General features: G+C 40.9%; 1 protein-coding gene across 1 annotated transcript in view; it reads left to right on the top strand.

The window, feature by feature from the left end:
• The window catches only part of LOC138297360 (amine sulfotransferase-like), a 363,813-nt gene that overhangs the window by 65,776 nt on the left and 274,731 nt on the right, over nucleotides 1-23,306 (top strand). The window contains exon 2 of the mRNA XM_069236753.1: nucleotides 10,504-10,712. Within this exon, the coding sequence (XP_069092854.1) occupies nucleotides 10,504-10,712 (209 nt within the window). The remainder of the gene's footprint in view (nucleotides 1-10,503; nucleotides 10,713-23,306) is intronic.

Here is a 23,306-nt window from a genome sequence, read left to right as displayed (position 1 = left end):
GTTCTGCACGTCGCCCTGAGGAAAACCGATCAGAGAACCCAGCTTCTACAGAAGAACCCATGCAAATAGATGTTGCTCGTGGACCATTATCTGAAGCAGAGCGAGAAAACAGATGACAAAAAGGCTTGAGTCTTTATTGAGGCTGTGCAGGTCATCTAATTCAAATGTGTCCAATCCGTCCCATCAGTCCTTCGGGAAACGCTAACTCCCGTCCCCTGTGAGAAGGAAGGGGATGGGAGGCATTGAGATACCTTCAATCTGCTCCCCCAGAGAAGATACAACAGCTCTTTTTATATTTTCAGTAATTCTACCGTGCCCTAACCAGGAAGAACAAGTATTCGCGTTATTGGAGCCAGTGGAATGTTCCTAGATGAGAAATGGGCTAAAGAAAAAGGAAAACCTCATATTCCTAAAGAGATCCCAGAACATGTCCAAACAGTAGATGGCTCTCCTTTAATTTCCCGACCAGTGGTTGATACCACTCCTACCCTTTGCCTGCAATACGAAAGACATAAGGAATACGTTGCTTTTGACTTGATATCTTCCCCTAACCATACAATTATTCTGGGTATTCCTTGGCTAACACGACATTATCCATATATAAATTGGGAGATATGGACTATATCGCTTTCATCCCACTTTTATCAACTACATTGCTGTTTGACAGACTCCTATTGGACTCCGAAAGGGTCCATCTTCTCTTCCAACGAAGCAAGCATTACTATTAATATGATTCAAGGAATACCCAGATGCTATCAAGGATACTCTGACGTGTTCCAGAAACCTCAAAAGCTCATTTTGCCTCCTCATCAGGAATATAACTGTACTATTCCTTTGATACCTGGGGAAGTGGTCCCATTTGGAAGAATGTATTCCTTATCAGAGCAGGAAAGGAAAGTACTTAAGGAATACATAGATGAAAACATAAAAAGCAGATTGATTGTTCCCTCTTTGTCACCTGCCGGGGCGCCTCTTTTATTTGTACCAAAGAAGACTAAAGATCTCCGCCCCTGTATTGACATTCGAGAGTTGAATAAGATTACCATTAAGGATAGGTATCCCCTACCCCTTATTAAGGATCTTTAACAAATTAAGGAAGGTGATGAATGGAAGACAGCTTTTCATACTCTGTTAGGCCATTTTGAATACCGCATCATGCCTTTTGGTCTGACCAACTCACCTTCCATATTCCAAAGATTTATGGATTCAGTTTTGTGTGATCTTTTGAACCAAAGTGTTGTAATCTATCTAGATGACATGCTGGTATATGCTTGTTGTCCCGAACAACATACTAAGCATGTTCTTCAGGTTTTGGAAAGATTCAAACAAAACAATCTGTACTTTAAGCCTAAAAAATGTGAGTTCAACAAGACCGAGGTTCAATATCTTGGTTTCTGTATCAATCAAGTTGGTATTGTCATGGACCCAGGAAAGGTATAAGCCATTCTAGATTGGCCTTCTCCTGTTTCTGTGAAGGAGACACATGGGGTCATTCCGGCAGGGCAAGAATGACGGAAGCACCGCCAACAGGCTGGCGGTGCTTCCCTGCCCATTCTGACCGCAGCGGTAAAGCCGCGGTCAGAAAACCGGGTCCGGCGGTTTCCCGATGGATTTCCCCCGGCTGGGCGAATCCGCCAGGGCGGAGCTGCAAGCAGCGCTGCCCAGGAGATTCTGACCCCCTTCCCGCCAGCCTGTTTCTGGCGGTTTTCACCGCCAGGAAGAGGCTGGCAGAACAGGTGTCCTGGGGCCCCTGGGAGCCCCTGCACTGCCCATGCCACTGGCATGGGCAGTGCAGGGGCCCCCTAACAGGGCCCCAGCCTGCTTTTCACTGTCTGCCTAGCAGACAGTGAAAAGCGCGACAGGTGCAACTGCACCCGTCGCACACCTGCAATACCGCCGGCTCCATTCGGAGCCGGCTTCAGTGTTGCAGGCCCCTTTCCTGCTGGGCCGGCGGGCGCTACCTTGGCTAGCGCCCGCCAGCCCAGCGGGAAAGTTGGAATGGCCCCAGCGGTCTTTTGACCGCCGCCCGCCAGTGTTGGAATGAGGGCCACCGTGCTTTCTAGGGTTATCCAATTTTTATAGACAGTTTATCAAGGACTTTGCCCAACAACAAGGTCATATAACCAAGACCATCAAAAGAGAAAGCCTACAGAAGGCTTTCATTTGGACAGAAGAAGCGTAAAGGGCTTTTCAGAATCTTAAATGTGCCTTTACACAAGCCCCGGTACTACGTCATCCTGACACTACAGAAATTTAGAGTGGTCACTGATGCATTAGATAGAGCCATTGGAGCCGTGTTACTACAAATACAAGATGATGATGGCCTAGAAAATCCTGTCTTTTATCTATCCCAGTTGTTGTCAGACACAGAACAAAACTATTCCGTGTTGGAGAGGGAATTACTAGCATTAAAAGCTGCCTGCAAGGAATGGAGGCTTTTTCTAATGGGTTCCCAGGAAACATTTGAAGTCATAACTGATCATCTCAATCTACAATGCCTCCACAGCATTCAATGCCAAAACAGTCATCAAGCCAGATGGGTTTTCTTTTTTTAGCCAATACGATTTTGTAGTTACACACATACCTGGATCCCTAAATGTGGTGGCAGATGCTTTATCCCACCGATATCCGGAGAGCACAATTAGTACTTTTCCACACATCATAGAACCATGTCCAGTTGTGGGAGTCGTTCAGTCCTTTTCTTGGCTGTGTGAAGACAGAGTATCAGAATTTACCCATGGAAGAATAGAATGCTTTAAGTCCCCCACTTACACAAGCATCAGTAATATTACTATCATAAAAACACCTTATTTTTGCCTACTAAGAAACTGCAAACTGAAGTCTTGCAAATGTGTCACAACTCCCCTATTGCTGGACATCGTGGAACTAAAAATACACAGGAACAGCTTCTCCATTCCTTTTGGTGGCCCACGTTAAAATCTGATTGTTAGACTTTTCATCTTTGGCTTGGTCTCCCGTAACTTTTTTGTTACTCTGGGCACTTTACCACTGCTAACCAGTGCTAAAGTGCAAGTGCTCCTATACAAAATGCGTATGTAATTGGTTCATCCATGATTGACATATTTGAATTACTGGTAAGTCCCTAGTGCAGTGCACTAGAGGTGCCCAGGGCCTGTAAATCAAATGCTACTAGTGGGCCTGCAGCACTGGTTGTGCCACCCACCATAGTAGCTCTATAACCATGGCTCAGACCTGCCACTGCAGTGTCTGTGTGTGCAGTTTTAAACTGCCAATTCAACTTTGCAAGTGTACCCACTTGAAAAGCCTAACCCTTCCCTTTTCTTACAGGTAAGACACCCCTAAGGTAGGCCCTAGGTAGCCCCACGAGCAGGGTGCAGTGTCTGTTTAAGGTAGGACATATACAATGTTTTATATGTCCTAACAGTGAAATACTGCTAAATTCAGTTTTCACTGTTGTAAGGACTAACCCTCTCATAGGTTAACATGGGGGCTGCCTTTAAATATGATTAAAATATAGATTCCCTTTGTAGGCAGACAGAAATGTGGAGTTTGGGGTCTCTGAGCTCACAATTTAAAAATACATCTTTTAGTAAAGTTGATTTTAAGATTTTGTGTTTGAAAATGACACTTTTAAAAAGTGAGCATTTTCTTGCTTAAACCATTCTGTGACTCTGCCTGTTTGTGGATTCCTTGTCTGTGTTCATTTGACAGTTGGGCTGTTTGCACCTCTCTCTAGACAGTGACACAAAGGGAGCTGCATATCCTGATGAGCCATCTGTGCTAGGAGGGAGTGGAGGAGTGGTCACTCACACTTGAAAGGGCTGTGCCTGCCCTCACACAATGCAGTCTCCAACCCCCTGGTGTGTGTCTGGGGCCTGGCCTGGGGAAGGCAGTATTTCACAAACAAGAGAGACTTTTCTTTGAAATAAGCGTACTTCAAAGGGCAAAATGGGTATAAGAGGAACCTCTTCCTTGAGAAGAGCTGAAGAGCTGAGGAAGAAGAGCTGCCCTGCCTGTGACTGTGCTTTGTGGAGTTATCCTGCAGTTGCTGCTTCTGCCTGTGCAAGACGACAAAGACTGGTTGTTGTGTGCCTTCCTGCTTGTGAAGAACTTTCCAAGTTCTTGAAACTGAGCTTGACCCATGCTGTTGAAGGCTCAGGGACAGCAAAGGATCTTCTCTCTGCCAGCACCTGGAGCCCCTGCTGAGACGCCTGCCCTGCCAACTGGTGCCCTATCCAGTTCCTAGGGCCTTCACAGGTGAAGCTGGTAGACCAAGGTTAGAAATCCACGCACAGATTGCCATGTGGGGAAATTTCACGCCCAACCTTCAAGAGCAGCTAAAGAAATGACGCGCCGCCGGCTCCGTGGCTGAAATCAATGCAGTTCGTGCAGCACGGAGAAGGAGAAATGACGCACGACCTCGCTTGCGGGTGAGAAATCGATGCACTGCTTACCTTTTTTGACGCACACTCACCTGTGTGGGTTATTTTGACGCGACCCAGGTACATTTTCACACTAACTGCGTTAGCGTTGTGTTTAAAAGAACATGAAGACTCTTTTTGCATTTTAATTAATAACTTGACTTGTGTGTGGTGGTTTTTTGTCATTTAGCTCGTATTTTGTTTAGATAAATATTTTCTATTTTTCTAAACCTGTGTTGTGTCATTTTGTAGTGTTTTCATTGAGTTATTGAGTGTGCTGGTACAAATACTTTACACCCAGCACTCTGAAGTTAAGCCTGCCTGCTCGTGCCAAACTACCAAGGGGGTGAGTAGGGGTTAGCTGAGGGTGATTCTTCTTTACCCTGACTAGAGTGTGGGTCCTTGCTTGGACAGGGGGTAACCTGACTGCCAACCAAAGACCCAATTTCTAACACTAATGTTGAAACATATGTAAAATCTTGCCCAGTATGTACTCAAACGAAGACACCTCGGACTAAGCCAGCAGTTTTATTGATGCCCTTGCCTGTGCCATCCATTCCATGGCATACATTGACCACAGATTTTATATGTTCTTTGCCATCTTCTGCAGGTTATCAGGTCATAATGGTAACGGTTGACTCCTTTACTAAGATGGCTCATTTTTCAGCCCTAAAGAAATTACCCACTGCCACGGAAATTAGTCAAGTCTTTCTACAAGATATATTTTGATTGCATGGCCTCCCTCAAGTAATCATTTCTGATTGAGCACCTCAATATTTGTCCTGTTTTTGGAGAGCTTTTTGTAAGTTTTTACACATTGATGTGACTCTATCATCCGGATTCCATCCTCAGACCAATGGTCAAACAGAACACCTAAATCAAGGACTATAAATATATCTATGCTGTTTTTGTAATGCGACTCAAGATAATTGGTCTTCATATCTATCATTGTCTGAGTTTTCCTATAATAATACAAGCTATAGTACAACAAAGTCCACACTTATTTTTTGTACTTATGGTTTCCATCCTACTGCTTTTCTTAACGTCACTCATAAGGACTCCTCTGTTCCCGCAGTTACCTCATTTGTTCGAAGTCTCTGTCATGTTCAGGACCTGATACGTAACAATCTCCTAGCTACAAAACATTACATGAAGAAGGTAGCTGATACTCGGTGTAGTCCTGCACCATCTTACCAGCCTGGGGACAAAGTATGGCTTTCCTCTAAGATTCTGCCTTTTTGCTTTTCCCAGAATAAGTTCAAACCCCATTACTATGGTTATTTTAGAGTTCTGCATGTGTTAAATCCAGTCTCTGTTCATCTTCGTCTACTATTGGGTTGAAAAGTTCATCCTGTTTTTCATGTATCTCAACTTACACCTTTTGTTTCTGATCCCTACAAGAGAAATGCCTTTTGTCCTCCTCCTCTTTTGATTGATAGCCATCCTGAGTATGAAGTACAGGAGATATGTGATTCTCAAATTTTTCGGAATCGTCTCTAGTTCTTGATTCACTGGAAGGGATGTCCCCTTAGTGATTGTTCTTGGGAGGATGCTTCCTCAGTCCATGCTCCTCGCTTGGTCCGCACATTTTTTCATCATTTTATGGACAAGCTTGGGTCTTCAGGGAGGGGACCTACTGTGACACCGCGGAGACCAGCAGCGTTCCACTTGTGGGCTGTGGTCGGATCGGCGGTCTGTGTCTCGAGTGGCCGTTTCTGCCACGGGCTGCATTTCGGGCCACGACTTGCTTTCTGGGCCGCAGTGCGATCTGGAAGTCTTCCTTTGGGCTCTGGTTTGTGCTGTGCCCGCTCTTTGCCCTCATAGTTTTGCTTATCTGTTTTTTGCTTATCTGTTTTTTGCTGTTTTTCTTCTTTTCTTCTTTTTTTTCCTTTTCTTTTTTCCTCCTCGTCCATATCTTCTTCTTCCCAAGAGTCTGTGTTCCTTTCCCTGCATGCCTTCCTCACCACCTTTATACTATGGTTATTTCCCCATTCACCTTAATGTGGCCTTTCCCAATCCAAGATGGTGTCTTTAATACTTCCTGCACATCACTTCCTGCTTGTCAATATATAAGCACAGTTGTTTTTTTATTCCATGCGTTGCGAACACTTACTCCCGTATCCTGTGATTTTTGGTATCTCCTTTTTTTTCTTGACTGCAGTTTTGTTATTCCAGACTTTTCTTGTGCTTCTCTTTTTTCTTTTACATCTTTTTCAGGAGTTCCTTTGATCTGAGTTTTTTCCCAAGATTGGGTTTTTTCCTCTGGGACTCCTTCTGGAGGTCACGGCCTGCTTGGTTTTATACTATCAGCAGCACCGTGGCTACTGGAAAGGGTCGCCTTCACCTTGGCCAATCCAGAACCTGCAAGAAACAAGGTGGAGTCATGAGACTGGCAGATTACAGCGGTAAGAAGCGTTCAGATTGTGACAAATACTTTATCTCCCATCAAATTTGGAAAAGATATCGGAGAAGTATTGAGGAATCAGAGGATGTTGTGGAAAGCCAGGTAAGTAGTTCCTGAGATACTTTCAAAATATCTAGGATGTTAAAGGCCTACGTGCTTAAAATCTTATTTTAAGAAAACCACCAACCACAGGTCTGTAACGTTAGGGCAGTGCCATCATAGTAAAGGACCCACTGGGGAAAGAGCTGAGTAGATTTAAAGCATAGGAAATAATAGACTAGGTAGAATAGACAGACTGGTTGACTCCTGTGTGCACAAAACCTGTGGTGCTGTAAGACTTTGTATTGACTTGTGTGAATTGAACATATATGTATAAAGGATAGATACCCACTGCCAAACAAAATAGAAATTATGATATTGTTGAAGAGTGCCAGGAGGTTTTCTATGCATGACTTCTCCATGTCTTATCATCAAGTCAGGTTAGATGAAGAGTTCCAAAATGTAACTGCATTTATCAATCCATGTGGTACCTTCAGATACTAAATAATACCATTTGGGTTCATCTTTGGAACTGCTGTATTCCAGAGATCTATGGAAAAGATTTTGAGAGCATTTAGTGGGGTTAAGAGTTTCCTGGGCGACATCTTAGTTTTTGATTCTGCTGCTGTAAAACATTTATTGACTGGAATGTGCAAAAACACATTTGTATTTTTTTAATTTGGCAAGCTTATGGACAAATTATGCAAAATTACCCATAATTATGCCAAATGGAAAACTGGCATTTGAGGCCATATTTTAGTAAGAAATGTGTCATGGCCTTCATTTTGAACACAAGGGCACCTTTCACACTAAAGAAATACCGCAAAACACATGCACAGGGAACAATATCTGCTTGCTTTCTATCATTGACGCCGTTCAAATGAGCTCACAATAAATGTTTACAGTGAATGGCATGAAATTATGTAGCATATCAGTGTAAGTTTGGAAATTGCCATAATTATGTAACATTATGCCGATGTAACACAAATCTTCCCGAAGTCTAGTATTAAACAGATTGACAACAGACTCTTGTTAAAGCAGGAAAGTATAATTTTAATAGAGATGAAGTATCTTATTTGGGTCACAACTTCACCAGTCAAGGCAAAAAATTGAAACGCAAATTAGTGAGGACCACGAAGGTACTGACACTTCAACAAACAGAAGAACTATTTTAGTTTTAAGATGAGTCACATTATTTTAAAGAAAACATATTCATCATTTTACTGATAGGACTAAAGACATAAGAAAGTTCTGAAGAAAGATGCAAAGGTCATATGGACTCTAGAGTATGATAAAGACTTTTTATGCATACTAAATATTTGCTCCATGCTCCCAATTTTCATGGGTCTGACCCAAAGGTTTATCAATGATAATACCTGAAGTAAGTATGAAAAGATTGGGTGCAAGTAATGGTGAAAATGAAAAGGCTGTTATGCTTATTTTGTTGCTTAAAGGGATCATATTTAAGGTACCACGTCCAAAGAAAGATGTCATACCGATTTTTTGGATGATTAGGAAATTTAAAAAGTTCATTTGGGAATTACAAACCTATGGTGAAGATGCACAACAACATTCTCAGAGAGGTCTTTACAAAGAAAAGAGTTGACTGTGTAAGTACTAGGATCTGTAAATGTGTTGTCCCTGCCTAGTAATTTCATTTTGAGGTAATGTACTTTTCTGGGTCAAAGAATAGTGTGGTTGAGTGTGTCTCAAGTCTGGTTGTGCCACATGGTGAGAAGAACATTTATTCAATGTATGTATGATAAAGGAAGGAACAATTAAAGAAAAAGAGGAAAAATGAATTTTACAGAGGGTGATGTGTGTAAGAAGTGTTGAGAAATATAAGATGTGGATATTGGGTGAAAGAAGCTTTGGGATCCAAAGATCAGTTATCTGAAGCAGTTGAGCTAATTTTTAAGAGACCAGACTAATATCACAGAGTGTTTTGAAATAAACTATCTCCAAAGCCAAAGAGAGACTGAGGTGAAGCTACTGGTATTCAGGTATTGATGCACAGAATGAAAGAGTCATCAAGGAGTGCAAGAATGTGCAAGTAGCAATAAAATACACAAGCTCAGGGAACAATCAGTGATAGCAAGGAGGTTCCCAAGTCAACTCTGGGAGGATGAGGCATTAGACATCATGGGCCCATTATATGGATCGAACAATGAACAGTATATATGCTCCAGATGGCCCGAAGTATGCCTAGCTAAATAGGAGCATGGGAACAAAGGCCATTATTAGATTTCTGTGTTAGATGTGCCAGCACAGAAGGCACCCCTGGCATATTGTTAACTGATAATGGTGTTTAACATGAGTCTAGGGAGTTCTTAGATAAAAAAGCAATCAGACATAAACAGTGTTCTCTACACCATTCCGAAGCCAACAGTATGGCTGAATAACTTAATAGTACCTATGTGTTAGGTATAGTAATAAGGTGCTGAAACCATAGAATGTAGCAATTCTAATGGGAAATATTGAAGAGAGGAAGTAAAGCTTAGAATGGATATTTATAGGTTAACTCCACACTCTACCACTGTTGATATTCTGTTAGTGTTTTCAGGCAAAAGCAGCCTAACATGTAATTAATCCCAGCATGGATAAATAAAAGAGGGGTGACATAAATACAGGATATTATATAAGGAGACAAATGGAAGAGAACAATGTAAAAGAAAGGAATAGTTGTGTTGGGAACCAGGTATACTCTTGTAAAGTTTGGTGATACAGTAAATATTCAGAACACTTTGCTTAAAGGTGGTTATTCATATTATTTCAGACCAATGAGAGTAGTGATCTTCAGGATGTGGAATGAGGGCAGGGTAGTTGTGGTGATGAGAAGTGAGACTGTCCAGAGTGAACATGCTCCAAGGGAGGAACAGAGAGCGTGGTGGGTCATATCCTCTTAGAACAGAATAATGTGTGAGAATAAAGTGACAAGAAAGAGTGAAAGATTGACAAGAGGAAAAGACATTTAAGAGAATTTGTTTACTTTTGTTCATTTGTATTTTAACTTTTGGTAGCCAATAGAACGAGATAGACTAAGCCCAGGCTTAGCTTTAGGAGGCATACATTTTGGTAATGTGTTAGGGAGGCTGTTTGCCGTATCTTATTATAGTGGAATTTGTTATGTAATGGTGTTCTGGAACACGTGGTGCGCACAGTGTTCACCTACTTTGGAATGTAGGGTTATGAATCTTTCAAAGCAGCTGGAGAGATGAAGTGCTAAGGTAATGGTGGCTAAGACATTTACTGATGACGGAAGAATACTTTTGTATCTACTGAACACTACAAATGTTTCTTTGTTTCAGCTATCCTTTCTACACACACATGTATTGCCATAGTCTACTAGAAGAAAAAAAAAAAGCTAGCTCCTTGAATGCAAGCAGTGGAAAGGCACAAGTCATCCAGTCAGAAAACAATAAGGAAAATATACTCCAGAGGCGACACAAAAATAAAATAGGGAAGCAGAGATATGAGTTAAACAAGAAAGTTATCTAATCAAGAACACTGATCCGAATCCCACTGTATGTACACAATGTATTAGTGACAATAGAACGTTGACAGTAGACAGGTAAGGATGTCTAGAAGTGAGCCCCAAAAAAAGAAATAAATAACATAATTACATATTGAGTAAACCATTTTATTTTACGTTTGAAGGGACTGTGTGGATACAACAGATTCTAAGTCTGATTTATCATAAAGGGCATCTCAACAAAACCGAAAACATTAAAACAGAAGTTCGTATTCCATGGATTGAATATAATATAAAAAAAGTGGATTTTGAGCGGCTTCCATCGCCACGCCTTTGGACAACGCACCTGCCACATTATTTGGCTCCAAAAGACCTGAAAAAAAAAAAGGCAAAGGTATGAAACATTACCTTATATACTGTATAATCCTTGTTATTGTCTTAAGTGCCTTATAAAAATCATGATGCTTCCTTGAGTATGTACTGCCTAGTGTTTCCTTTTGAGTATGGACGTCTTTTTTCAGTTTCACTGTAATAGCATTGGCCAAAAGGCAAAAGATTATGTGGATATTCCTGAAAATAGGTGGCCTGTAGTATTGTAGTGAAAATGGGTGGCCTGTAGTGTTCCCACAGAAACAATATACCTGTTGCTATGCAGAGGAAGGAAAAAAATATTTCTAATATATTGCATGGAGTGAAAAAGAGTGCAGGACTGTGACTGACAAGAGAAAAAAAAGAAGCCTGATGCAGTCGCTAGTGGCTTCAATGAACAAACCTGCCCTCAGGAGGGTCATTCAAAACAACCTTTGTCCAGTGGAAGAAACTCCGGACAATGATCTAAAAGCATTCCTGTCTGTCCTCCTACAGACCACTCGAATCAGTGTTGCTTGCTCCCTCTAGCCAGACATGTCTCATTCCATTGGCTCCTACCCCTGATGGACTTCTGTTTAATGAAAGTAATGTAATGAAAGTTTGGTTTGGAATGTTGGGGAGTTCACAGGTACACCCAGAAGAATAAAGATGTGTGATTTACAGTTCCGTGTGTGGTATAGTCATAGGCAGTCACCTAGGTTGGGGAGGATGCTACATCTGTTGACGAGTTAGGGGATAAGTAACCTGAAGAAAGAAAGTACTCTTCCAGAGATTTTGCCTTGGTCCAAGCAAACTGCTCATGCATGCCACATGTACCTGTCGTTGAAGTGCTGAGTCAACACTTGGCATATGTGGAGTCAAAGCTGAACTCCAGCCAGTGTGAAGCATTGGAGAATAAAGAAAGCTTTACTGAGAAGTCTATACATCATTGGTCAAGAAACTACGACCATGGCCATACTGAGAGGTATCATGCTGCCACACAAAATAATAGTACACATTGTACGTAACATTAATGCTGAAGGCGATTACAACCAGGTTTACAATGAGCATCAAAGACAATCATCATTTACAAAGTAACACTGCGAACAGAAGTGCTGCAAGGTGGAGATCAACCAGGTGTCAGAACATGCAAACTGAAGGGTCAAACTAGGAAACAAATAATTTACTGACTCCACTAAAGACAGTCATTGTGCCATAGCATTTGATGAAGTGGCTCAAGGAGGAGTGCAGAGGAGGTATGGAGTCGTTAGAGGGGCTCAGGACAACTTCATTGGTCTTCAAAGAGTGGAGAGTTGGAGGCAACTGCTGGAATCAAGAAATGTTACAATGGCAGCTAAAAGAGAAGGCATAGCTCCAATAAATGTTAAAGATGATACGGAGGCTCACACATCAAAAACTCTTCGAGAAAATGTGGATAAACATGCTCATTGAACAGGAGCACGGTACTCTCAATGTCAGTAAGTTCCACACTGGTTTACAATGCTGCCACCTTCCTAAAACCACCACCACCTTTTGATACCACCAAAAACCATGATATTGGTGATAGATGATCTGCTTGGATAAAGACATTTGAAGATTTAATTGATGCACTTGAAGAGACTGATAACATAAAGATTATCAAATATCTCAAAAATCTTGATGGTATGAAAGAAGTCATAAAGAAAATGTGGAGAAGTGACGAATAAGTCACATACCATCAAATTAAAGAAGCATTCAATCTCAACTTCAGTCAAGTACCAACCATGGATTACGAAAGATACATTTTCAGTCAAGAATGTCAATCAGTTGGTGAAACAATTGAAGAGTTGTGGAAAGACTCGATGCGCTCATCAAACACTATAAATTTAATTAACTTAATGATGAAGAAGCTGTGCGTCTTAGAGTTATTGATAGATGCTTGTCAGATTCATTCAAATGATGTATCTTGAGAGAAACTCTTAGTCTGCAGCGAGGATTAATGGATGCCAGAGTTTAGTAGTGTACTGAAAGACAAGCTGCTAACATGGAGGCTGGGGTTGCCCAGAACAAATCAGTCAAGAGTGTGGAAAGTAAGGCGAAACAAAAAACTGAAGGACACAAAGTGATGGCTACATATAAAAAAGAAGGTTTGCTTTAGATCTAGAATTTCTTTTCCACAAAAAGAAAAATGTCCCGCCATTGGACAGATATGTAAAGGCTATGGGAAAGGGAACCATTTTCTGATGGCGTGCCAAGCGAAGGAAAAAGTAAGTGCAAAGACAAAATGGCCATCAAAGCAACGTTCGATGCATGCCCGCAAAGCCAAGTGGTGACATCAGTTGAGGGAAGTATATACTTAACCAAGCTGATTGTGATCTAAATCATTGTCTAATAGTTGTCCCACCTCAATATCAAGTGAAAGTGAAGAAAGTGATTGGACCATGTTGATGTTTACCTCAAAAAAATGTGCGCATGTTGGACTGGTTGTATATGAAGAAAAATGTTAGTCAAAAACAGTTGAAACGCCAAAGCACCAAAATCATATATACACTGTTCAAAGATTACATTGAAAGTAACTGGTTGTTCGATACCTTTCATTATCAATAGTGTTGCATCAATAAATATAATGCCTGAAGAGAAATACAATGATCTATCTCCATTACCACAGCTTACGTCATTGAGAACCAAAATGTAAACAAGGGCTGCATTGACTCCCATAAAAAGTCAAGGTTCATTTGTAGCTACAGTGAAACAAGAAAATGAAGGTACAAGCACCCATCCATGTGCTTCAAGGTACAGCATCAAGCCCTGATTTATACTTTTTGGCGAAAAACGGCACCAATGCAGTTTTGCACCAAAAAGTTTAGCACCGGCTTGCAACATTTCTGAGCACCAGCCAGGCATTTATGGAATGGTGCAAGCCGGTGCAAAGGGTAGGCTAGCGTAAAAAAAAAATGACGTTAGGCAGGTTAGAGTAAAAAAAAAAAGACTCTAACCAGCCTAGCGTAATTTTCTGACGCAAAACCATCCATACCACATGACACCTGTCTAAGAAAAGACAGGAGTCATGCCCACCACCCCAATGGCCAACACAGGGGACCAGGATCCCCTGGGCATGGCCATTGCACCCGGTGCCATGTAGGTGGGCCCACTTCAGGGCCCCCGATGGCACTTTAAAAAAAAAAAAAATACTTACCTGTACTTACCTATACTTAGCTGGGATGGGATCCCCCATCCTCCGCTGTCCCTCCGGTGTGGGTGGGGATGTCCCTGGGGGGAGCACCTGTGGGCTTATTCCATGGTGTTCCACTGTGGAAATAGGCACACAGGTCCCCTAACACCTGCCCTGACCCAGCCGTTAAATAATGGTGCAAAGGAAGCTTTGCACCATTTTCTGACCGCTCCTCCCCCCATGCCTGATTTTAGCACAGGGATAAATATGGCGCTAAGGCCTATAGAGTAATTATTTACACAGGAATGCCTATTTTGCATCTCACTGACGCAAAGTAGGTTTCCTCATCCAAAAAATGACTTTAACTCCATAAATGTGGTGCTAGACGGGTCTAGCGCTAAAGTATAAATATGGAGTTAGTTTTGCACTGAATGTGCATCAAAGAACATGATGCAAATTTGGCGCAAAACAAGTATAAATGTGCCCCAAAGTGTCTGTTTACATAGACATCGACGAATTGCATTCCATTTACAAGAAGCTGTTGAAAAATAACTTTAATAACTAAAATAACTTTAATTGTTACTTAAACATGACATTATTGAGCGTTCCATTGCTCCAGCAACAAGAGCTTCTCCCATAGTAGTAGTGCTGAAAAAGGAAAGTGAAGGAGCTGTACTTATCTGAGTTGACATGCCTCAGGCAAACAAGGCAATTGAACAAGAACGTTAGCTAGTTCCACACCGTGCTCACATGATAGTGCAAATAAATGGTGCAAAGGTTTTCTCTTGCCTTGATTTAAATAAAGGTTATTCTCAGAAAGTTGCAGGTACATTACAACCTTTTCTACACTTGTTGGTTTGTTTTGTTGCAAAAGACTTAGGGCCTGATTTAAATCTTGGTGGTGTTACCAATAAACGTCCTTGGTGCCAGACCCGAGAGGAACATCAAGTCAACAGTGTACCGCCTGCCATAGTTAGATGTATTGCGGTTGAGCCGCCGACTGCCACAACGGAGTGCTCTTCAGGCCACTGTGTTCTCACCATCCATTTTTAAATGTTACAGTCCTGCAGGCGGTGTACTAGTGGTGGTTTGCTGAGGGAGGGAGGACATTGCTGGGCCCAATGGACATCGTACAATGGCAGTGGCTATGAAATAGAGGTAAGTCTCACACACAGGGCCCGATTTACAAAGGTAAACTTAGACCAAAAGTCTAAGTTTAGAACCAAAGTCTAAGTTTAGACCTAAAGTCTAACTTTATTCATAGTAAAGTTAGAGTTTTGGTCTAACTTTAGACTTTTGGTGTAAGTTTTCTCGTAGTAAAGTTAGACTTTTGGTGTAAGTTTAGACTTTTGGTCTAAACTTAGACCAAACGTCTAACTTTACTAGTAGGAAAGTTAGACTTTTGGTCTAAGTTCAGACTTTTGGTCTACACGTAGACTTTTGGTCTAAGTTTACTTTTTTGAATCAGGCCCACTCACTGTACATTGTCCACATGTGTCCACCTCCCACACACAACATAACCACAACAACCAATACAGCTAAACACTCATCGACACAAATACAGTCACACAAAATCAAACTACCACATCATGACCGTCAGACAACAACACTCACCTGAATGTTGCATACAGCAACACAACACACACCACAACATACACAACAACATCAATGACATATGCAAGAGGCACATATACTGACACAACCACAGCACCCACTCCACCTCCCTCCACCTCAACCACCTAATTGCACACACATATACACATACTGACGCACACACACAACTCAAAGCACAATATGAAAGATACAGGTCCCCTTGCAATCTGTACACATTGACACAGTTGATAGGAGTGATTGTACTGTCATTGGGCTGCCAGCATTCTTTTGGCAATGAATACTGACACCATTATGGCAGTTGTGTATGTGTACGTTATGTGTTGTGTACCAGTGTGTCCCCATCCTGTGTCTGACCCACATGTGTCCCTGACATATGCATGTCACAGTAATTTAAAAAAAAATAACTGTGACATGTATATGTCTGCACTGGTCTTGAGCTCATGTGTAGTGACCCCCCCCCCAACAAACACATCCAATGCGGGTTCTCTACCTTCATGTCTAGCAATGGGGGGCTGTGTTTTCTCTGTGGGCCACTGGCAGCAGTGACCAGAGGGTATTGTCCAATCATCTCCAAACGAAAATGGAAGTTGAATCGGGAAGAAAGGTGAGTTTTCACCACTTTCCTCCAATCCGCCAAGTCAGAAGTGGAGGTCAAACTGCCCCGTTTTGCTTGGCTGTAAGGTACATCCAAATCTGCATGGCGGGAAGTGTGGCTGGAGTCCTGCCACCAGCCACTATTTCCAATGGTGCTGTGGCAGTGGATGGGAATCCTTGGCTGAATCGACGGGTCTTGGGCAGATTATCATCTAAATTTGGTGGTCAGACCGCCAAGTTGGAAGGATGGAGTTTCTGTCAAAAAAGTGCTGGCGGACAACCTACATCTTACCGCCAACATCTAAATCAGCTGCAGAACTTTTCCAAGACGGCATTCAACATATCATAGAGCCTGTTCAGCTATAGCAATGACAAATTCGTTTTCAGAGCTACACAGAAGGACCACGATAGAGCTCTTACACAAGCATGCTGTTTACTCAGTGAGGCAGGTTTGGCTTTGAATGCAGACAAGTCTGAGTTTAAAAAGACAAAATTAAAATTCTTTGGTCATATCTTTTCTGATAGAGATAACACACCTGATCCTGCAAAAGTTCAAGCTCTGTCAAATGCTGATACCGCCACAAGATGTTTCAATGGTACGTTCTTTTATTGGGATGACTAGTTACTGTTCCAAATACATACAAGTCCTTGCCACAGTTAGTGCTCCATTACGGGAGTTGACAAATATTTTTTTTTCCTTTCAATAGTCACACAAATGTGAAGAGATTGCCTTTCAAAATGCTACTAAAATGGCGTACTTCCAGCCAAAATTTCATAAAGAGGTTTTCATTGGTGCGAGCCCAGTAGGGCTAAGAGTTATCCTTGCAAAGCACAGTGGACGAACAAATGCTTGATGGCATATTATGGGATATGTTAGTAGGCGTTTGTCCCAAACAGAATGTGCTTACTCACAACCTGAGAAAGAAAGTTTTGCCATGGTATGGGTTTGTGAACATTTCCATGTATTCCTCTATGGAAAGACTTTTATGCTGGTAACTGATCATCAAGCCTTAATGACCATCTTTGGTAACTCAAAAGCCAAAATGCGTCCTCGCATTGAAAGATGGGGACTATGATTGCTGGAGTATGATTAACAAATGTGCATTGTCCAGGAAAGGATCGGAATCCTGCTGACTACTTTTCGAGAGTGCCTATACATGGTCACAATACTCCATCCAACACCACTGAAGTCTACATTAATTTTAACATTGAATACATTAAACCAGCTGTTATTTTGTTAGCCCAGATTATGACTGCCATGAGCCATGACAATGAAGTTAAAAGACATATTCACACATCAGTAGTGGAGAAAACACACTCTGCCTCTTACCAATGATGGTGAATATGAAAAATGTCAAAGATGAATTGTCTATAACTCAGGAAGGAGTTATACTGCAAGGTTCGAGAACCCTGATTCTGAAGAGCCTGTAAAAGAAAGAAAATGAAGTGGCTTACGAAGCACATATTGGGATCAATGCACAAAAAGAGCTCTCCGAGACAAGGTCCTCATTAACAAGGCCTTTGCACCACTATTGCGTCATTGTTTTGATGCAGCGATGGTGCTGGCAGTGCATTACACTGCTCCATATTTACAAACTGATTCATTGGGCCCAATGTGTCAGTTTTTAAAGCCCTGCATCACAATATACCTGCACCAGGTATAATGCATGCAGGGAAGGTGTTCCCAAGGAAAAAGCCATGCAGATGTGATGCCATGAAATTTACATTTCAATGTGCCATTCTGTGACTTCACTGCATCACAATTTTACTGCGTGCACAGAGCAGGCGCAAAATTGACACAGGGCTTTCATCTATGAAGACCTACTTGCATTGCTGGATTAGTGTCGTTTTTTTAATACTAGTCCAGCAATGCGTGGATTTAGTGCCAACATATGCATCAGAATTTATGATGCATCTGTGGAAGCATGCACTATAGAGCTCTTTATTGTAAGCATGGTTCATCCATGGCGTCATTAAGGGAGCATAGGCAATAAATCAGATACATCAGGGCCGATGCGGCAGATTCTTGGAAATGAGGCCCTACACTTGGTTTCCATATTTGGATGAAAGAGTTGAAAAGAACTCAAGTCCTGTCATATATGCAACTGTATTTCTACCAGTTTTACTCATCATACTCTGAACATGTCAGGACTCCTTAAGCATGCATAGGAGTGAATAGCAATCAATGTTTTTGGTCCACTTGTTAATGGACATCACTTGATGGTGATTGTAGATGAATACTCATGTTTTCCTTTGTTTGAAGATCTCTCATCCATGACTCACAAATGAGTCATTGTATAACTAGATTACATATTCACTACATGGGGCTTTACAACCATTGTGAAAGTATAGAAATGGCCCACCCTTTAACAGTAAAGAATTCAAAGAGTTCCTCAAGCATCAGAACATAAAGCTTTGTGGCCACAGTCCAATGGACTTGCTGAGCCTTTATTAGTGTGCTAGAGAGCAGTACAGCTTGCAACTCTTAAAAAGCTCAGTTTGAAAACAGTACTAAATTTTAATCCAAGAGCTTATCATTCAAACACCCCACTAAACCACAGATGAGAGTCCTGTGACTCTGATGTTCGGGCTAGCAATGACAACCAACTTACCTCAATGGAACACCAAGAGGGACAAAAGTGAAAACATGATTTGTACAAGGGATTTGAATAACAAGTAGAAAATGAAAGCTTATGCAGACAAGAGGCGACGCAAAGGACATCTCATTTAGCAAAGGAGATCTGGTGACTTCCCGGCAGATGTGCAAAAAAAATCTTACAAGTGATATCATGCTAAACCTTTCCAAGTGGTGTCTCTCAAGGGACACATGGTGATGGCCCAGCGCCCTGGGATATATGTTACCAGAGACGTTTCTCACTTTAGGCCTATGATTCACCCGTCTTCAACTCGAGATGGTGAAAGAAAGACTGACCCTGAAAACTCAGTGACTGCTGCTACCTCTTCACCATCTTTAGCATTTTCTGACATTGAGGATGACAGCTTATAACTTCCAGTAACCGGATGAGGTCAAATGAGCAAAGCGCTAGGAAGATTGATAAAAAAGATATAGTTGTACATGTATATATATATATATATATAGATATATATATATATATATATATATATATATGAGTGTGTGTGTATGTCTACTGATTTTATTAAAAATAGCAATTTTTCAGTTAATAGAGGGGGAGATGTAGTATCTTTCATGTTTCAAGGCAGAAAATGTTTGGCTCCAAACAGATTCCGTATCAGTGTGACATAATTGCTAGAAGAGAATGTAATAGAAGCTTGGTTTAGAATATTGGGGAGATCACAGGCACCCACAGAAGAATAAAGAGGCAGGATTTACAGCTCCCTGTGTGGCATAGTCATTGGCTGGTTCCAGGCTAGGGAGGACACTAAACTCCCCTCAGCTACTGCTGAAAAGTGTCAGACTGAAGTCAGTCAGTCAGTGAGTCAATAAACTTTTTTTAAACTTAAAAATAATCATAACAGTACATATTGCATGCATTATTAAATTGGCACAGAAGTAAGATCACAGGATTTAAGTAAATATACATATAAAACAGTATTGAATTTCAATAGCGAGCTGCAGCTTTTAAAATATATTCCACCGTGAAAGAAACTTCCTTTGTAGTTAACAGTTGTAAAAAAACAGAGCAAGTCTACATATAACAAATCCATACTTCTTCAGCACCTACAATAAAATACAACTTGTGAACTGATGATAAAACTCACCAAAAAAAAATCAAAAGTATCAGCACAGATGGGCAATTTGATCACAGAGACAACTCAGAATTGAAACAGTGGCATACTGGCCAAGAGGGAAACAAAGCTATCTGCAGATAAAGCTTAATTTAAATCTAGTTAGAAGTGCTCTCTCTCAGGAATGAAGCTTCAGTGCTAAATATGGTTGCAGGCCTATAGTAGTTTGAGAAATTGAGTAATGTCTTGTTGAGGTTTTATTAAACTCATCCCCTTCTCTTGAGCAGTGTCTCATCTCCTCAAAGGCATTCTTTAAGCAACATATTTCATTTTCAGAAATTAAATGAGGATTAAAAAATAGGTATGGTCTGTCTAATTCTTTCACTATGATTTCAAAATATCAGAGCCATGGAACTTGTAAGCCATTGTCACATACAAGACAATCCTCAATAATCTATCTGTTTATATTAGCATAAGTATTATTCTTGACAAATATCCACAAGAAGACAATGGCTAACTTTATAAAATCTTTTACGTAACTAATGCCTAATTGCTAATGAATAAAAAGGTGTGGTGTATATGGAGACAAGGATAAATGGTGTCTGCAAAAGCAATTGCACTCAGATGATAGAATGGACACTCAACTATAGCCCTAGCTAGCAGCAACATAAGTTAAAGTAGGGAGACACTTTCTTCTCCATTCTTCCAGAAGAGGGGTATAGGTTTACTACTTAAATTTGAGGCAACATTAAGTTCATAACCCAAAGTTTAGCTACATTTCTGTCTCCTAAGAGTAAGACAAGTAAACTATGAGCTCTCTGAATTGAATGCTAACTCCAAATATGGAAACTCAGAGACCTTACCAATTTGTGTTCCTTTAATATGTATGGGTTTAGTCTTCAAGTTCGTAGGTCCACAGGTCACATCCAATGTTTTGGTCCGGCTTGTCTCTGGGTCTAATTCACACATATAAAATAAAAATATATTTTTTTGATGTTTGAGTCCTTTAGGGGCCATGCAAGGTGGCTTGACATGGGTTAGTAAATCTTAGTTAAGGTATTGCGTTGCCTTATGTTGCCTTGCATAACGCAAGGCCCTAGTAAATATGGCTCTTAGCACTTTTGCCATGTTTGTATGTGATTTCACAGATAAATGATTTCATGGAATTTTTCTGAATGAATGGCATTCACCATGTCATAGAATCCAATTCATAGATATTTCTTTTTGATCAAAATTGGCTTTTGCATACTTATTTTTTCAAGTGTAAATACATTGGTTCCACCCACTCCTGAACCATAAACTCCCCTTCTACCTCTGCACCTCACCGATCCCTGAACTGTAAAACCCCTCACTACCTGTAAGCTCTAAGCATTGCTGAACCCTAAAACACCCAATTTACCCCTAATCTCCAACCATCTCTGACCACTTAAACTCCTTACAACACTGAAACTCCACCCACCTCCAAACCCTAAACAAAACTGTCACTGTCCTTAAACACCACTCATCCTTAACTTCTAAAACACCCAACAACCCCTAGACTCTACCGATCCCTGAACCCTAAAGAGCCCTTTCTACATCTAAACTGGACATATACCTGAATCCTTAAAAACCGTAACCAGCCTAAACTCCACCCATTCCTCTACCCTAAAAACTCTTTACAACCCCTACTGATCACTGAACCTTAAAAACCCTCAACAACACTAAACTCTACCCTTCCATTAGCCCTAAAACCCCTCAACACCCTTATTCTCCACCGATCCCTGAGCCCTGAAAACACCTCATATGCCTTAACTCCACTCATCCGCGAACCCTAAAAATCCTTCACCAGTCCAAAACTCCATCCATCCCTGATACCTAACAAACCCTCACCACCATTAAAACGTACCTGTCACTGAACCCTAAAAAACACTTTCTGTGCCTGAACTCCACCCATTTTTAACACCTAAAATCCATGGGCATTTGTAAACATTAGGCATCCTGGAACCCAGAAACCTCTCACTAGTCCTACACTCCACCCAAGTAAAATGTAATTTTGGATGTTTCCTTAAAAGTATTTTTTCCTTAAAATGTTTCCTTTAATATTTGATTTATTTGCATTTCCTTAAAATTGTCTTTCCTTAAAATTGGTTTTCCATCATTTGGTTTCCTCCAACATGGTTTGTCAGTTTTGCTTTTCTATTAATTCACATGCATCAGTTCACCACACCTTACAGAGGCTGAACCATCTCTATGGAATGCCCTAAGAAAATCGGCCAAAAATTGATCTAGACCAATACCGAATAATAGACTCCAGAGCTCAGACTGATTCACATGGTCAAAAACATTACTGAGGTTCATAAGCATTAAAAACATCACAACCCACTTCACCACAACATACTTGCTCAGTATTACGTTAAGGTTGAGCCATTGTTACATGGTTCCAAACCCCTCCTGAAATCATACTTGCCTTCTGAAAAAAAAATCAACCTGATCCGCCCAAAAGAAAATGTGTTGCAGCACTCTGTGTCCCACCACCTTAACCACTGAGACTACAAGTGAAATTGGTGTATAGCATTGTGGATCTTGGCTTTTGCCCTTTTTAAGTACCTGGACCATGATATGTTTATTCTGGAGTAGGCTCTCTAGAAGACTACTTCTCATCATTCAGGTAACAATAAATCTTTTAAAAATGTGATGCACACCGATCAGCTGGAATGTGCACTCCCAATGAACAAGTTTGATCATTAGTAAATTGACTGGAATTAATGATCTTCCAAAATAGCTTATTTCCTTTAAGACTACAAGAAGCAACCAATGTTTTCCATGTCTCTTCCTTTAGATCAGCATTTCTTTTCTTGAGAATATGCTTATATTCAGCTCTCTACCTTGCAGTTTCCCCCCTATCCACAGAGCTACTATTAAGAGCCCTTTGTAAATTTTTAATGGGCCATGAGCACACTGGAGAGCACTTCAAGAGTGAATTATTGATGAAACTTCACAAATTAACAAAAGCATCTTTAAGATCGTCTGAGCGGCCATCCACTGAAAGATATAAAGGAATATATTCAGAATTCTTCCTAATCATGTCAATAAAAATTTGTGGAAGATTGGCTGAAGAACATAATCTTAACCCCTTGTCTTTGATAGTTAGATTTGTGACACTCTTCATGTCTTGGCTTAAGTATCTCAGGTGACAACCGAAGTAGCCAAAACTGCTACAAGGGGATTGTGGTTATTGTATCCAATCATACAATATCCCTCCATCCTGAATAATATTATGCAAATTCTTTTATATAAAACATAAATTAGGAATTGTCCCATATCCCCTTCCAATCAAAGTTAGAATCTGCTTATTTACCTCACCAACAATCCATTTGACATTGCACAGGTCATGATTCACCAGATAACTATATAGGGTTTCCCCTGTTGGATCAGATGTAAAAACTGGATCGGATGATTCCTCCCATAAAAGGGCTTATTAAACAGCATTTCTCCCCAATAATGTAACTCCGAAATCAGTGATCATCTGCCTAGCTCAGTAACTAAATTCAGTAATTATAGAAAATAAACTAGGGAAGTTGTATTTATTTTCTG

Source organism: Pleurodeles waltl, chromosome 5 (assembly GCF_031143425.1).
Source record: "Pleurodeles waltl isolate 20211129_DDA chromosome 5, aPleWal1.hap1.20221129, whole genome shotgun sequence".
NCBI classification, from domain to species: Eukaryota; Metazoa; Chordata; class Amphibia; order Caudata; family Salamandridae; genus Pleurodeles; species Pleurodeles waltl.
The sequence above is the reverse complement of the archived record's forward strand: the minus strand, read 5'-3'. Positions and strand labels throughout refer to the sequence as shown.